This window comes from Seriola aureovittata, chromosome 15, assembly GCF_021018895.1.
Source record: "Seriola aureovittata isolate HTS-2021-v1 ecotype China chromosome 15, ASM2101889v1, whole genome shotgun sequence".
NCBI classification, from domain to species: domain Eukaryota; kingdom Metazoa; phylum Chordata; class Actinopteri; order Carangiformes; family Carangidae; genus Seriola; species Seriola aureovittata.
In genome coordinates this window covers 13,341,334-13,358,340 of record NC_079378.1, presented here as the reverse complement: position 1 = coordinate 13,358,340, position 17,007 = coordinate 13,341,334, and the positions used below count along the sequence as shown (strand labels likewise).

At 38.3% G+C, this 17,007-nt stretch overlaps 1 protein-coding gene across 1 annotated transcript; it reads right to left on the bottom strand.

Annotated features, from left to right (window-relative positions):
* Positions 1–416: 416 nt before the first annotated feature.
* kcnj6 (potassium inwardly rectifying channel subfamily J member 6) lies at positions 417–15,402 on the bottom strand. The gene is made up of 3 exons (XM_056397054.1): positions 15,202–15,402; positions 3,228–4,148; positions 417–1,644 (listed from the first exon to the last, which is right to left on the bottom strand). Exons 2-3 carry the CDS (start codon positions 4,123–4,125, stop codon positions 1,292–1,294), a joined length of 1,251 nt encoding a protein of 416 aa, XP_056253029.1. The 5' UTR covers positions 4,126–4,148; positions 15,202–15,402; the 3' UTR covers positions 417–1,291.
* Positions 15,403–17,007: the final 1,605 nt, after the last annotated feature.

Below are 17,007 nucleotides of genomic sequence, written 5' to 3'. Positions count from 1 at the left end.
AGTTGAATTTTGAAGTAATTGTGCTAGAGTTTTTTCAGTTTATGGTACTTTATATGTCTACTCCACTTTCAGACATCCAGACAATACGTTTTCCAGACAGAGATGGTTACTGACTATTTCTCAGAGTAAGATTTTACACTTTTGGGCTTCTTGTCACGCAGAACAAGTACTTTTATTTTTGATAGTTTAAGTACATTTTACTGATCATACCTCTGTACCTTTAGTAAAGCAGGATTTTAACTGAAGCACGTTTACTTGTAAGTATTTTTACAACGTAGTGTTCATACTTTTACTTAAGTAAAAGGTATCAGTACTTTTTCCACCACTGTAAGATTTATGCCTCATGCTGGATGTGATAATCAAACTAAAAATATTCTACATGTACGAAGAAAAAAACCTTCATCAAGTACATAATATGCAATTTACTGTTTATTTTATTTTTGATACTGTTAGGTGATGTGAGGGATTTCTGGAGACTGAAATAGTGACTACCGTTCTCCACTAGAGGCCTCCAATGTGCAAAAGTGACTAAATGCAGTTTTAAAGGGCCATTGTCTGAAGTCACTCGGCTGTAAACAGCAAGTCATGGCTTCTTGAGGAATAGTATCATAGACATGTAATACTACTTTAAACAAACATCTATCATTGGGGAAGAATTGGTCATTGGTTTAAACTAGAGTTTGCATCCATTGAGATGTATGTTTTTCTTATAACATTATCATCATACAGTATATACACAATACAAGATAAATAAACTGCAGATAATGTTTATACATGCTTATATATTTCTGAAAAACAAATAATGAAAGCTTTATACATACAGTAAGGCATAGAATATATACAGACCTAACCTAAAGGAATTAGTATCAAACATCTGTCAAATATTCACACCGCAACAAAACAAAGAATTCAAAACGTTTTATAGTATATACAAAAATACTTATGCAAATGCCCCTAGGAATATTTTAATAGAAAAAATAATAGGAATCTCATCAGGAGGACATCACATTATATTTGAAACATGCACTTGCCGCAAAAGGGTTTTCAGTTCAGCGGTGGGCCACATGTCTAGATGTTATGTTGTTGTTTTTGGGGTAACTGTTAATCACTGAGAAAAAGCGGTCATTGGTGCGGGGATACTTGGTCTACTGTGCTCATTGGTCCTCCTTTAGTACCTCAGATTCTCACCTGTGCTCCACAAGCTTGTGTGGTCATCCCAAGGCGTACAGTCCAGTCCAATAATCACATATGGACCTTGAACCTGTCGTCTTTCCCTCCTCTATCACGCTCGCTACACTTTGGACTCGCTCTCTATGTTGGCAATGTCCCCGTTCCTCTCAGTCTGCTGGCTCTTCTCCTGGTTGTCCGGGGTGGTCTTGGTCTCCTGACCCTCCTGCTCAGACTCTGGCAGCCCCTGCTGGCTCAGCTTACTGGCCAGCGACCAGGTTAGGGGCAGGCGGGTGCGGTTTGTCATATCAGCCAGCTCTTTGGCACTGCAGGCGGGTGTGTTGGTTTCGTAGATGTCGTGGAAGCTGTTGTAGTCCACCTCATAGAAGCCATCCTCCAGTGTCAGGACTGGTGTGAAGCGGTAGCCCCACTTGATTTCACTGCTGACATATGAACTCCTCGCCTGGCACGTCATGCCTGGAGACACAATGCAACATTAAGGATTAAAAGATTTGGGCCACCTTACAAGGTCAGTGCAGCCAAACTACAAAATACATATTTCCCACTTTGCTTTCATGGTGTCTACCCATAGTTTTGGTTTTATTCGTCCCAGTTTTGAGATATCTGCCCTGTCCCTTGGATTTTCTGCCTCTACCCTATAGTGCAATGTGGATGTCAACAGGAATAAGTATAATAACTATAATGTTGCCATGGGTTCAGCTCAGCTATGCTGTTACAGCTTGAGCCCAGTTTTTTAATGGATGCATCTATTTACATTTTGGCAAATTGGCACCATTGAAAGTATGCCAAATTAGCTATTAGCAGTTCCTGTTTACACTGCACACATGGATGTACAGACAACTATCAATGAATCACTTTGATACTGAAGAATGAAAAGGAGCATCTGTTTTTCCCGGAGTATTAAGTGGATTTATGGACATTATTTGCAATGGAAATAGGAGAAAATTATATCCTAGGTCACAAAGAATCTAAAAATGTGTGTATCATGCCTCTGTCTTCAGGTTTGGCTGAGTTATGACTTTGAGGAGTATGAATTTTAGCCACAAATTGCAGCACTTTGTTTCAAATTGCCTCCATGAGCTGTGTGGGTTGATCAGCAAGCCACACTACAATAACTAAACTTCCTGTTATTTCAGAACACCTGGACGCACCTGTTCCTCTCACCTCACATAGTATTTCCACCTTTTGTTTCTCCCTCCAAACTTACATATAGCTCCTTTAATAGGCTAATCACTTCATCTCTAACTTAATACACTTTGTAGTTTATTTTTTATCTCAGTAAAGTACCTAGTAACAATAGCTATAATATTTGACAGTGCCGCAAAAAGTCCAAAATTTAGAAATGTTATGAGGTAGAAGTATCAAGTGGCATGTAATGAAGATACTGTGTGCCTCAAATTTACACACAAATAGAGTACTTGAGTAAATGCACTTAGTTACATTCTGCCTTTTTGAAGCCATTTACATGTGAGTAATTAAATTCGAGCTGAACAAAAAGACTGAAGGTCTAACAAGAAGCGCTTTAAGCAAAACCGTGAACATTTGTACAAAATTTTGTGTCAATCCATCTAGAAGATATTTCACTGAAAAATTTCCCCTGCTGGTGGCTCAACAGAAAAAATCAGGGGAACACCAAAGTCAGTAGGATTCATCATCTTGAAACCATGAACGTCTGTCTAGTTACAATCTGGACTAAAGTACTGGTAGTGTGGCTATAAACTCTTCGTATGGACCACATTGCCATCCCTAAAAATACTATGTCATTGTATTGTTTGTTAAATTGACTGAAATTAATTAAAAAAATTAAATGAAAAGACAATACTACTTATTGACATGCTGTGTAATGATGAAGTAGGTCTGTCACTGAAAATGAGGCAACTTTTGTAAATCTGAGGCAACGAAATACAGTAATCATATGTTTTCCTTGTGCAACACTGTCCAACAAACAAATCTATTGAATAACAATTGCTGTACACACTATTGTAATCTATGCATCACAAATTAAACATCCTGCCAGAAAGGTGAATCTGAGGACTCACCTGTGGCCTCGACCATCCCCTCCAGAATCACAACAATTTCCAGCTCCTCCTTGGCCAGGTGGGCTTGTGAGATCTCCCAGAAGGGGCTGTTCTGATTTATCTCATGGCAGATGATGAGTGGGGACACTAGGAAGAGCCTGTCGTCTCCTGTGTTGTAACCCACATTTATGTCCGTCTGGTTCAAAGGGATGAACTCCCCTTCCTTGGTCTGCTTAGACTTGATAAGCTTGGCCCTGATTGAAGCCTCAACGATGTGCGAGTTTCGGAGGTCTCCGACTCTGAACATCAGGCACAGTCGTCCATCTCTCATTGAGATGACCGCATTGGTGGAAAACACTAGTGTCTCAGCTCGCTTCTTGGGCTGCGAGATCTTAACAAACATGCAACCCACCATGAAGGCATTCACGATAGATCCCAGCACTGACTGAACTAAAAGCAGAACTATCCCCTCGGGGCATTTGTCCGTGATGACTCTGTATCCATAACCAATAGTGGTCTCCGTCTCAATGGAGAACAGAAACGCTGACACAAACCCGTTCAGGTTATTGACACATGGAGTCCACTGATTGTCTGCTATATGGTCCAGATCACCCCGGAGGTAAGCAATAAGCCACCACATGAAGCCAAAGAAGAGCCATGTTACTGTGTACACCAACACGAAGATGAAGAGGTTGAACCTCCATTTGAGGTCCACCAGCGTGGTGAAAATGTCTGTCAGATACCGGTACGTCTCTCGGACATTCCCGTGATGGACGTTGCACTTCCCGTCTTTCTGGACGTACCGCTGGATCTTCTTAGTCCTGTCCATTTCTGCCAGCTGTTTAGGCAGGTCCTCACGGGCCTGCTTTGGCAACTTGGGCTGTCTGATGATGGCTGGGCTCTCCACATCCTGCTCCATGGGGTTTCTAGGTGGATTCAAGCCTATAGGAAAGGAAACGTGACAGTAATTATTAGCAACAGTTTTTTTGTTTTTTTTGCTTTGACTCAAGCAAGTAAAGACGATGGAGCCTTTACAGAGGCTGTAGGCAGTGGTAAGTAACTAGGTGCATTTATTCAAGTACTATTTTAAGTACAATTTAGTGGTACTTGTACTTTCATTTTAAGGTACTTCATACTTCTACTTCACTGTTTCAGAGGGAAATATTGTACTTTCTATTGCACTACATTTATCTAAGTGCTGCAGTTACTGGTCACTGTGATGATTTTCTCTATACCAACCAGGTGAAACTCTCGAAGAACATTAAAATGCGCCTGAAGTAGTAGTAATGACAATAATTATAATTTTGTCTTCTTTGATTACTTTTACATTACAGAGCCAGATTTTTTTTATTTATTTATTTATTTTATGGAAGATTTCAAATTCCAAAATAAAAACAAGCAAGTAAAATGCAATACTCGTTATAATATGCATTTCCTTTAATGTGCAAATTCCCTATAGCAACCCTTGTGTCATATTTTATTAAGAAACATGTGATGAAAATAAATGTTTTAGTTTTTTGTCTTTAATAACTGAAGTAAATGATTTCCATACCATGTTAGAATCAAATCATTAAAACATGTCTGGGGTGTTTTCAATTAAATTACCACCCGGTTTTAAAGACTTCAAAATCAAATCAGCTATGGAAAAACTTCTGCTCCTCAGAAATATCAAAATATCATTTTTACATGAAAATGCTTTGCAGCTACATTATTGTTTCCAGGTTGTTGTAGAGATTACTGCCCACAGTGAAACATCTGAAAAACAAAAAACGGCTGAATCTCTTCTTCTGTGGCGTCTCTTCAGCTGCCAAACAACGAAACTGCATCACAGACAACATCTGGTAAGGAGTGAGACGGACACACCAGGGGACCACATCATTATTTCATGGTCGGGACATCGTCTGACAAACCCAACATAAACACAGGTTAATGACAACAGCTGTGCTGTATCATCGGCTTTATGGAATACAGAAAAGAGGGAGACAACAGAAAGTTATCTTATTAACTTTGCTGCCACACAGCTCGGCCTGGACAACACACACAACCAGTTACTCTGCCAAGTGACAGCCTCCTGCTCTCTGTGGTCACCTACATGCATAGCTGTTCTCATTTACATATTTTTCCATTTCTGTTGTCCAGCAACTGAACAAGTACGAAACAGTGATTTAATTGCAGCCCATCAACACTACATGTTAAGCAGAAATCATTCCCAAGCTGCTGCACTGCAGTAATGAAAATTATTATTTTATAATCACAATGCTGTCTGATAAAAATCATTCTAAATCCACGCTAATGACACCAGCTATACTGTGTGTTCAACGTCGCTGGCATTTAAAATGAACAATCACAGAGAAAGTTAAAGTTGCCTTAACTTTAAAGCCACACAATCCATGACCCTCCCTGAGCAGCTTACCTCATTGTTTTGAAAAGCATAGTTTAACACACCGAAACACCGAAGTGGCGTTTTCAGATTTACACACTCTGGAGGCCATTTTAGAAAAAGCTCCATTTTGAGGAGAGAAAAATGATGTTTCAGTCTGGACAAGGGGCTGAACCTGAGATAAATAAGATGCTTTTGCATATTTAACAGTTTAATGTGCACATACTCTCAGACTGAGTGGCAGCTAAACAAACATGGCATGCATGCAGATAATATCACAAACAATAAACCTCCTACTCTGCCTTTTTTGAGTGAGTTGAGTCCAGTGTGCAGGTACACGAGTAGCACTAAATAGTTTCAGCATGAAACTGTGCAGCTACAGTGAGGCAGAGGGAGAACATGTTACCACCCACACTACCAAAAGCAAGCTGCACTTTGTAACAGTAACTCCTGCAGTATCGAGTAGGTGTGTAGCTCTGAATTAAGGTTGTAATGCGTTGTGGGTGCTGGGGAGCTCCTCAGCACCCATGAGGAAATTATTCTGAGAGGTAACCATATCTGAAGAATAAGATAATTATCCAGATTAGTGTCAAAGAAGAGGTTTATTAACTGTGACCTAAACTATGTCCAATTCTATATTTAACTTTCTTGGTGTCCTGACTGTGGTTATGACCACCCTGAGGTCTCGTACAGCGACACAAGGCACATCATTTCGTATCACCTTGTGAACTGCTGCCATCTGACCTAACAAGCACGCAGCAGGTTTCAAACGGAGGCAGTCACAACCAGTATAACAACATGTATGACACATTTTATATTATTGAGGCCACACAAGCTTCCTCAGTAGTTTCCTATGATATTTTGTGTGGTATCTCATAGTATTCTGTCTGTGTTGATGGGTTGTGTGATGCTGCGGTTTGGACAGGATTTAGACAGCAGCTCCAGCAGGAATAAAACACTCAAGTTCAAATGCAGTTTTCAAATAATAGCAACACCTTTGAAATAAGACGCAGTATATTTTTAAACTATGTTGCTTGCTAAGTTTATTGTCGTCTTGTTTGGCAGCCCTATTTGTGGCCACAGCTCTCTGTTACTCCATAATTCGTCACACAAATCTTGGGAGAAAAACAAAATGTTATTACTATATACTACTACTAGGCTATACTACTATTACCACTATACTATATTACAACTATAGCTTTGAAGACCCCGCAAACTTTTCTGACAATGTAATTAGATGGGGGCTGTGTCCACCAATTTCAGGCGATGCAACATTCACTCCCACTTAATGCCATGTTTAGCCAGCTGCGTGGAGGTGAGAAAGTAAGCTGGTTTTGAAGTGCTCTCTCTAGTTCTTTTTTCAGTATTTACACAACTATTTCAAGTATAAATGTCTTCCAGGGGAGAAAATGTGCACCGTTATCCCTATATTTAAACAATATTGCTTCTCCTCCTCCCTATAACAGCAGGCTTTTCACTTGAGTGTTGCCGTTCAGAGCAGCTATAAACACATTGGATTTTTGCTGTGGTCGGACAACACATCATACAAAGTATTTCTTTTAGAGCATAACTCAGTCCTTAACCACTGGGGGGCTGGACCCCAAAAACATTATTTTAGAGCAGCAGCTTGTAACTTTGACAGTATTTTTAGGATCCCACAGAATGATAAAATGTTTTTGAAATGCTTAAATACAATATTTCTGAAGGCAGCGTCGCTCTGATCTGCTCTTTTTCTTCGCTTGAAAGTACACTGAGTCCACTGCGCAGACTGCAGCAGTAGCTGGCGGAGTCTGTTGTATTATTGAATTTAATCAATTTAACATTTGTTAATGTTCAATGAACTTCCATACTGGTTGAATTGAATATGAAATCATACGGAGAATTCAAAAAGCCTAAATTAAAACAAATCAAAGAAATACAAATTGGCACATAATACACTATATTAAGTATTTGCTCTTTATGAAGCCTATTCATCTGCTTTGTCATAATTGAATGCAAAACATATGTTGATAGGACAGTTATTTAGCTTATCATCTTCTCTTCTGGATAACGATGAAATGTAATACACATTTTCACTGTCTTCTGTTTGTGATTTGACTTCAGTGTTGCATGGAAAATTCATGCCACAATGAAAAACAGTTCATTCAGTTATTAAAGACAATAAAATAATAATACTAATAATAATACTGCTTCTAATATTCAGTAAATTATGACAGAGTAAATGCACACACATTCTGTGTTTAATTTGTTTTAGTTTAGGCATTTTAAATCTTCTATAAACCGGCTGCTGGAAAACGGATAAAGAAATAGCATTGGTTTAAATGGGGAACTCTACATGACCAAATCACAGAGTAAAGTGTCTAATTTGAGGTTCTTCTACTTTATTTGTCTTTTCTTTTCATGCCACTTTATACTTCTAATCCGCTACATTTCAGAAGGACATATTATATTTTTTACTCCACAACAACTAACAGCTTTAATTACTAGTTCCAAATTAAGAAAATTAATTAGCAACTGTTTTATTTATTAGGCAAAATGTCAAATATTTCATATTTCCATTTCAAATAGTTCCAATTCTCAAATGTGAGGATTCTTTTTTTTTTTTTAAACAGTTTTTTCTTGTAATTATATTATCATCATTTAAATCTAGTTTTCATAATATTCAAAATAAGCACTTTTACTTAAGGATCTGAATATTTCTTCTACCATGTTCGTCCAGGAGCTAAACCAAGTCGGACACCACCAGGATAAAAATAAATCCATGCGGTGCCCATGAAATACAATAGTTATTATTTGATCCCTCTGATGTGGCTGTCACGTATAGAGTTTTTTCTTTTTTCCTGCCGTGCTGCGGACTGTCCTGAGATCAGGGCTGATTTCCTTTTCTGTGCGCACAGCCTAAGCCACCATCAGTGTTTTTACCACTGGAACAAATGGTTGTGTTGAAGCCGTTCTGCTCTCCATTCACGGGGGAATATTATGAGCTTCGGCAGCGCTGGTTTCCATGGCAACGCACAGCTCAGTCTACCAAGTGCTCACAATATAGCAGGAATGTACTGGATGAGGCCACAGCATTGGATAACATTTGTCTGTTTCATCTCATTTCAGAAGGCCTGAGGAAGAACAATGTACTGTATCTGCTTTGTGCATAAAGCTGTCATTCATGTCACATCTGGGATTTTTTTTTTTTTTTTTTTTGGGCTCTAATAGATGAATAGCTGTGAATAGAAACATAATAATCAGGGTTTTTTAAAGCATGTTTGTTATAATGGTACTGACAATAAAGAAACAATGAGAGCCAACAATTGTTCTATTTGTTACTAGTGTTGTAGTTGATGTTGCATCTTTAAACTCATTTTCTATTTTGGTTTCATGGCCCACAACTTTACTTATTGCAGCAGACAGCTTTACAGTGAAAAAGCTCTAAAAAAGAAACATTTAAAGCTACCTGCACCAAAAGGCAGATAAAGTTGCGACTAGCTGGTGAACATAGAGTTACATTTAGCAGCTAAAAAGCCATGTTTTTCTTGTAAAGACCAAAAACAGAGTTAAAAGAAACAAACATAACCCCAAATTAATGCTGATGTTACTCTGCAACTGCTGGACGTGAAATAAGCAAAGGATGTTTGCTCGCTACAGATGACAGTGGCAGATTTACCACTCAAAATTCATGGTAACTTTTCACAAAACAATGGGTCTTTGATTTTACATGAAAGTAATTAAAGGCAGGGTTTTAATTTCTAACCATGACCATGATGGTTGACTTTGTTGGCTGAAATAACATTGTCAGCAGCGGATTTTGCCTGGTGTAGCTCACTTGCTAATTAAAGGTAACTCAGTCTTTGCTTGTTGAAAACTCTCCAGAAGCTCTCGGTTTCCAGCTGCTTTAAAACAAGGAACATGTAAAACGACTTTTTAATATGAACTTAATGGCTATATGATGATGCTAAACGTCCCAGGTGAAAAGTTCACATCTATTGTTTCGCTCTAACTTGGGACAAGCAACACAGAGGTTAGAAGTATTGTTCATATTTTCAAACTGTATGTTTCACTTTCATAAGAAAAAAAGGATTTGAGAATGAGGACTAACTGATGTGAAGCGTAACTCTATCATGGGTAATGAGTTTACTACGAGTTGCTGGAGTGTAAACCTAAACCTAGAAAGAGAGTTCAGAGAGCATCAACACCCAAGCCGTAACCATGAGAGGGAAAGTCAAATTGTTTTTGAAAAGCTTTGGTATATTCAACTTGGTGCTAAAAAAAAGTATTGAAATGCCAGCAAAAGCAAACAAACATGGATGGATTTCACACCAGCCAAGGTCCACTGTTAAAGAGAATTAAACTGACATTTAATAGATATAGTGTTATATTGAACAAGCACATTTTAGCCCTCACGTCATGCACAGTACGCATTCATAGTTTTTCACAAGCATTTTGCTTGCTAGGTCTTCTTGGAAGAAATGAAGCTGATATTTGTGTCTTTCTGTTTTGTTTTGTTAGTGTTAATTGATTAAGACGGCTGGAATCTCCAGCAATGAGTTAGAAGCAGTAGCAGAAGAACTCTTGCAAGATGTAAACATGGAAATCTTATTAGCTTGGTGATTGAAGGTTTCCTGCTGAAATGCATCTTGGGAGTCCCACGACCGTGAAATTTTATGTACGTAGGTTTGTAGCTTTGACTTATTATAAAAGAAGCAGTTATTTTCTAATGCAGTTCTTAATCTTCTGCACTGATGATTTAACCAGAAGAGTTTCATGTCTATTTGAGCCTGTGAATAATGTAAAACTGTCCATGAGAAAATGAATGGGACTTCTACTTCCGGATCCAGGGGAGCCCAAAATAGCTCCTTTAGTGAACCAGAGGCCACCCATGAAGTTAGAAATGGAACTAAATTGAATCACTGGAGGTTACTGAATACAAGATAATCAGTTTCACTGATGGTTATACAAATGCAAACATTTTGAACCACGTGCTTGGTCTGCAGCAGGATGTGGTTTACATATACATATTGTGTCAGATGAACCTCAACTCAAAGGAGAGTCTGTTGATATGGATGAAATGTGTGAACACACATCAGTAGACACTCATTTGATGTGATTTCATGATTCGGTTTCTAGTTCTCTTCTTCATTATATCTGTGACGGAGATTGTTAATCAGGTAGCTATATCCAGATGTGGCCAAAATTGAGCTGAGGCCGCTTGGGGACAGTGCTGTTATTTTTAGCCAACAAACAGCTGAAGAGACACAGGAAACGTCACATTTTCAAATCTTAGGGCAGTATTTCTCCAGCTCTGTAGAGCTCGGGCATAGTGCTCAGTGGATCAAAACTAGTCTCATTTAACAACCGGTTCTCAAAAACACAGCAAATTGTTGTAAATGGAGACTGTGTATTGCTGCTCTTCAGTATGGTGCATGGAAACCAACCTGCTCCATTCACTGTGATAGGGAAATTAAAGGATCAATTTACCCAAATTACACAAAAATAAAACAAAGGGGGAACTGAAACAGAAACAAATTTAATAGTGAGAATTTTTTTTATGAAATTGGTGAGCTGAACCTTTAATGGAAATGATACATTTAAAAAGATCCCAAACAAAAACCCTGCTTTGGTTTCACATTAAAAGCCTATCAGAGAAGGAGAAGATTTCTCGAAGGCATCGTCCCCTGGAGGCTTTTAATGTGAAACATCTGTTCAGGAAGTGTTGAATTTTCCTGAGCACTAAATACCATCAATAGCAAAGTAAAAGAGGATTAGATTACCTGACAGATAAAACTCCAAGCGCTCGCTGCTGCTGTTAAGCTCATTGTTTTGAGCGAACAGTAATAATGAGGGATCTCAGATCAGGTTATCAATATTTTCGTCAAGTCAAAGTTGATCAGAACCTGTTGCACCATCTAAATTTCAATAAGTTTGTATGTAAAGTCCCTATTAAGTTCTTAGTAACTACTTGCTAATTCAAATGGTGATTTACTAAATTGTGTTGCACCAGTAAAACTTAAACAATGTCCTACATAGTAACAATGTCCTTGGCTGTGTCCAAATTCACTCACTACGAACATTTTGTGGTGCTGTCCGAATGTATAGTGAGAAATATACCTTTTATAGTGGACTAGTATCACACAATGCATAGTCAAATGTAGTGTATAACTGATGGTAACTAACCTTGCATTGCGCTTGCTCTGAAAATGGTGCGGAGAAAATTACCCAAGTAGTTTCTGAAAGTGTTTTTTTTATTTTACCGATGAGCTCACTATATAAAGTCTTCTACATTGAACTCCCTGGACAGTGCGCAGGGAGGAGTGAATGAGTGACTGATTTCGGACACATCCCTTGATAGTAATCTGTAAATCTGTTGCTTGGAAACATCTCCAGCGCTGCCAGTAGTCTATGTAAACAGGAAGTTACTGCAGCATCACAAGCTGTAATATAACCTTACTAACATTAGTTCTGTCAGGTAGCTAACATTTAGCAGATAAGTGTAAATATTTAGTAACATCAGTCTCTCCAGCTGTGTAGAAGTTCAAATAGTTTAGTTCAAAAAATGAGTGTTTACTAAGTGTGAGTTTTACACAGCACTAAATTAAAACAGGTTTGACCTCACAAACTAGTTGTTACCTAGAGATTAGGTGTTATTAAATCTTTACACCCAGTAACTGCAGGTGACTGCATTAGCCTGTGACTGGGAGAAACACGATATATCTTCAGATGGGTTCAAACCAGGTCAAACTCAGTTGCCAGACTGACACAGGTAGACTACTGGTGGGTGTTGAGTCATGTTACCAGCCTAGACACAATGTTACTTCCAGGATCCGTCCTTCAAAGAATGATTACGTTACACTACAGTGACTGTCAGGAACGAGGGTTTCTGCTCTGCTGTGGCTGCAGAGAAGGCAGCAGACATAACTGGGTAATACCAGAAAATAAAACAGTGGTTTGTTTTGGAGGAGGAAGCTTTTGGCAGAGATAACAATAAATCCACGCAGCTAACCTTTTATTGGATACGACTATGGTTTCAGTAGGAATTATTTTATTGAAGATGAAGCGACTGTAGTGGGAAACAACTAAAGCTTTTATTACACTGGAACAGATTTTACAGAGAAAAAGTGTATTAAAAAAGACATCTATCTAAGCTGTAGACTAACTAGCAACTGGTTGCAACTGGTTTAGGATTAAATCTTGTTTATTACTTATTATATTAGAATTATTGGTTTCATTAGGGATCAGATACATACACTTGAGATTACAGACTACAGATTAACTGGGTTGATTTGAAGTATGTAGTTTTATTAGTGATTAGTGAATAAATTATCTGTAATCCTAAAGGGAAGCCACAACATCAGATCCAGTTATCACTTTCACATTAATTATCAGGTATTTTAGATTACATTAAAACTAGCCGTTAGTTATCATTATGAGCCATTAGTGCTGTCTGATGATATTTGATATTTGAATAATCTCTCTCTTTTCATCTATAAAGCTCTTCATCTCTTCTCTTCTGTAAATCTTGTAACTACAGTACACAGTCAAATAACTACTTAACCTTAGATATCCTATATCTACACAATGATCGTGGTTTCAGGTAATGAAATGCAATGAACTACAAACTGCCCAGATTCTTTCCATCTCCGTGGTGACTGTAAAGCTTAATTATCTGATGTTTAATATGATTCTTGTGATGGTTTTTTAAATTAATTTTCTCTTGATTGTGGTTGCCTGGCCTTCTTAATGTTGCTTGTGCAGAAGTATGAACGTTTGTTTTTCTCAGGTCTCTCTTGAAAAAGACATCTCACCCTCAAAGAGGTTACCTAATTAAATAAAGTTTAATTAATTAAATTTGTTTACAACACTACTAAGGTATGATGAGCAGATGAACAATGGTGTAAAATAAGTCAGTACCAATTCCTGATAAGGCACCATTTATAAAAGCTGTAATTAATGGCTTTATTGATGGTTAATAAGTCATCTACTAATGCTTTATAGACTTGTTATAGGCAATTCAGAACAACTTTTGTGTTACCAGCTTGAGGAAAATCCTCCTCCAGCATGACGCTTGTCTTTAATTCATTAGGGATACCTCCACTGTGAACTCTTTGACCACTTATCTTCTTGAAAACGGCTGCAGGACATCGGGTCCGAATTCTATTTATAAACTTCTAATTAACATTAACAGCTACACATTTATTATAGTACAATCATTCATTAACTTACAGAGTTTGACTAGATGTTGATATGTGTGAAAAACTGAACAAAAATGTACAAATGTAGAGAGAATAAATACAGTTAATGTTAAATGTTTATGGTAAGAGCTGTTTTTACTAAATAGTTCCCATTCTGTTGTGTGAATAAAGACTCTCTCTTGCAGCAAATTTTTTGGTAATAACATGATTGTGTGTTTTTATTTAGTAATAATGTAGTTATAAATATCTGTAAACGTATGACATTAATGAAGGGTCTTGGGTTTCTCATTTCTAATGAATCACTAGCAAAAGTTAGTCACATGCAACTATAAATGTTAATAAACCATAGGTTTCTGCAGTCAATCGTCTGCAGTTGATTAGTTTATTAATGGATTCTGGTCCAGATGTCCTGCAGCCAGAGGGAGACCCCTCCTAACCCCTGAATTAAAGAGCTTTGCTGGAGGAGGATTTTCCAAAACCTGGCAACTCCAAAGTAGCTCTTATCAATGGCTTATAACTGGCTGACTACAAAGCATTAGTAAATCATGTATTAATCATTAATAAATCCATTCATTACAGCTTATAGACTGAATGGTGCCTTATCAGAAAGTGGTACCAACAGGTCTATAATTTCCATTAAGGTCAGATGACAAACATGAAAAAAGTGATTTTCCATCTATGAAGGTTTTATATAGAATTCAGATTTGGTCAATATAATTACTGCTCTTGCCTTTGACTAGTTATTTAAAAATAACTTTTCTTTAGAGAGTAGTCTAAACCTGAATTAGAGGATAGCTGGCTCCACAGTTATTAACCTATGGAGATCACTGTTTTGTTTTTGTTTTTTTAAATTTACAATACAGGTTAACGGAAAGTCTTGTTCAACATAATAACATGATTTTATTATAGTGCAGGCTAGGCTAAATGATTTTTTGCTGGGATCAGGTGCATCCGCAGGAAGCAGAGAGCAAACTAACAGGCTGGAGATTTCCTGTCGCCATGGAGATGAAGGTGATCCAGATAATAATAACAGCTTCCTATAATGGCAGTTCATTTTCTGCCTTTATATGCACCAGTATTGCTCTTATCTATGTTCTAGTCCTGTGGTGATGCGAGGCCGCGGGCCTGCAGGCTCTTACAGCCTGGAACATTTTCTTCAACACCTTCCAGTTTCTTCCATCTGACAGGCTGCTTTTCCTTCATCATGTCACAGGAGGAAATCGGCCATCGGGATCAACTACAGTTAACATTCATGTTCATATCTACATGCGTGTTTTCTTGCATAGTGCACTCATTATTCTCTTAATTAATCTCTGATTCGCCTCACACTGTTATGTAACTATCCACCCCACCACCACCACCGTCCCCCGTATATGATGATTACATTTAACAAGCTATGATCGCTACAAGGAACAGCGGAGGGAGAGGTACGTACCTTGTGCAGCAGATCAACGGTCACTCCACGGCTCATTTTAAGACGTTTTGTTCCCATGAAAATTCTCCGCTGAGGCTGTAGTTTGTGATTATCAAGTCGCTCTGCGAAAACCGACTGAAGAATAACCCCTCTCCTCCATCCTCTCCACAGAAAAGGCATCGGCCGTCAGCCTCCACCCCTCAGCTGGGAGAGAGACGTAGGTGAACACTGAGGGAGAGAGAGAGAGAGAGAGAGAGAGGGAGAGAGGGGGGGAGGTAAGGGGAGAGGGAGACAGGGAGGCGGAGAAATGTGTAATGATAACCAAGGCTGGATTACCAAATTTTCAGGGGGGGGCCCAGATCCTCAGGGGCCCCCTAAAAAAAACCCCCAGGTTTACGAGATATAATTTGTGTCTAATCACATATTAGTTAGAAATGTGCACCTCTGATCCACAATATGACCCGTGTCCTCTATCCTCCATCTTGTCTTGTCTTGTCTTGTAGAGGGACCCTGTGTCAAAAGGTGGTTTTAAGACCTTTATTGTTTTTAGTTTACTAAGCCCATTTTTTGTAAAGTTGTGTTATGTATCAATCTGCCTCCATCAGTTAAATATGATATATTACTCACAGATATTTCACACATAAGTATCCATATCCACTGTGTTCAAAGAATAATCTTAAAGCCATTAAAAATCTTCGGTATCTCTCTCTTACTTTAAAAATTCATGACTGAATAAACAACAACCAGACATAGTTTTGATTAAATCATTCCTAAAACATAGTATTTAAAAACACTAGTAGAATGTAACTATAAGTATACTCAAGTACTTGAGTTTAAATTTGAGCTACGTGTACATGTATATTCTCTTAATGTGTCTTTACACTTCTATGACGTTTTGTTATAGGTTCAAATACAGTGTCTAATTACATGGAGCTCTCCATGGTGCTGATGCCGGGGAATTATCCTCTTAGCTGCGTGTGTTGCTTTCAGCACATGCCTCCTGCTTCTAACTGCACTTGTTTAGGCCTAAACACCTGCAATACTCTCTCATTAGCAAATGTAAGCATGCTAACATGCTAAACTAAGATGGTGAATGATATGATATGAGAGCATAACATTAACATTATATTTGAGGTCACTGCACCAAAGAGGTGATCACTGCACACATGCACACACCAGCAGCAGAGATGCAAATATTTCAGCAATAATAAGAGTGTCCATGTGGCCAGGATGTAAGCTAACATGTGACGCATCCATGTGTTTTTGGTATCAATGCTCAAAACAGGACATGGTATAGGTAGTATCAAGACTCTGGAGATTGAGCCGCCCACCCTGTCAGGAAGCTGCAGAGGAGAAAATGTACAAAGAGGTACTGTACACAATGTAGCTGTGTGGACTCAACACAGAGAACACAATTTCAGGTAAAAATGAAACCTTCCTCTGGATGGTGGTTGGAGTTGAAGATATTTGGGCCTCTCATCAAAGGAGCTTCAGCAGGTCTTTTGACCAACAGAGGTTAAATAATTGGGACTCATCACAACTGCTCTCCACCTTTATAAGAAAAAAAGATCAGAATCAATGCAGCAAAATCATTTAGAAGAAAAAAGCAAGAAAAGCTAAACATGACAGTTCTTTGTTAAAATTTAGTTTGACTGTATGGTGCCAATGTACAGCAGGTGTGCTGGGTTGTAAAAACATCAGTAATCTTATCAGTGTGTTTTGGGAGGAGGTGGAAAAGGAAGTGATTTGGTCAGGGTCTCCACAGACCAAAGAGCCAATTACCATAATGAAGAGGGACACATGTAGCATTTAAGTTATTTTTAATAT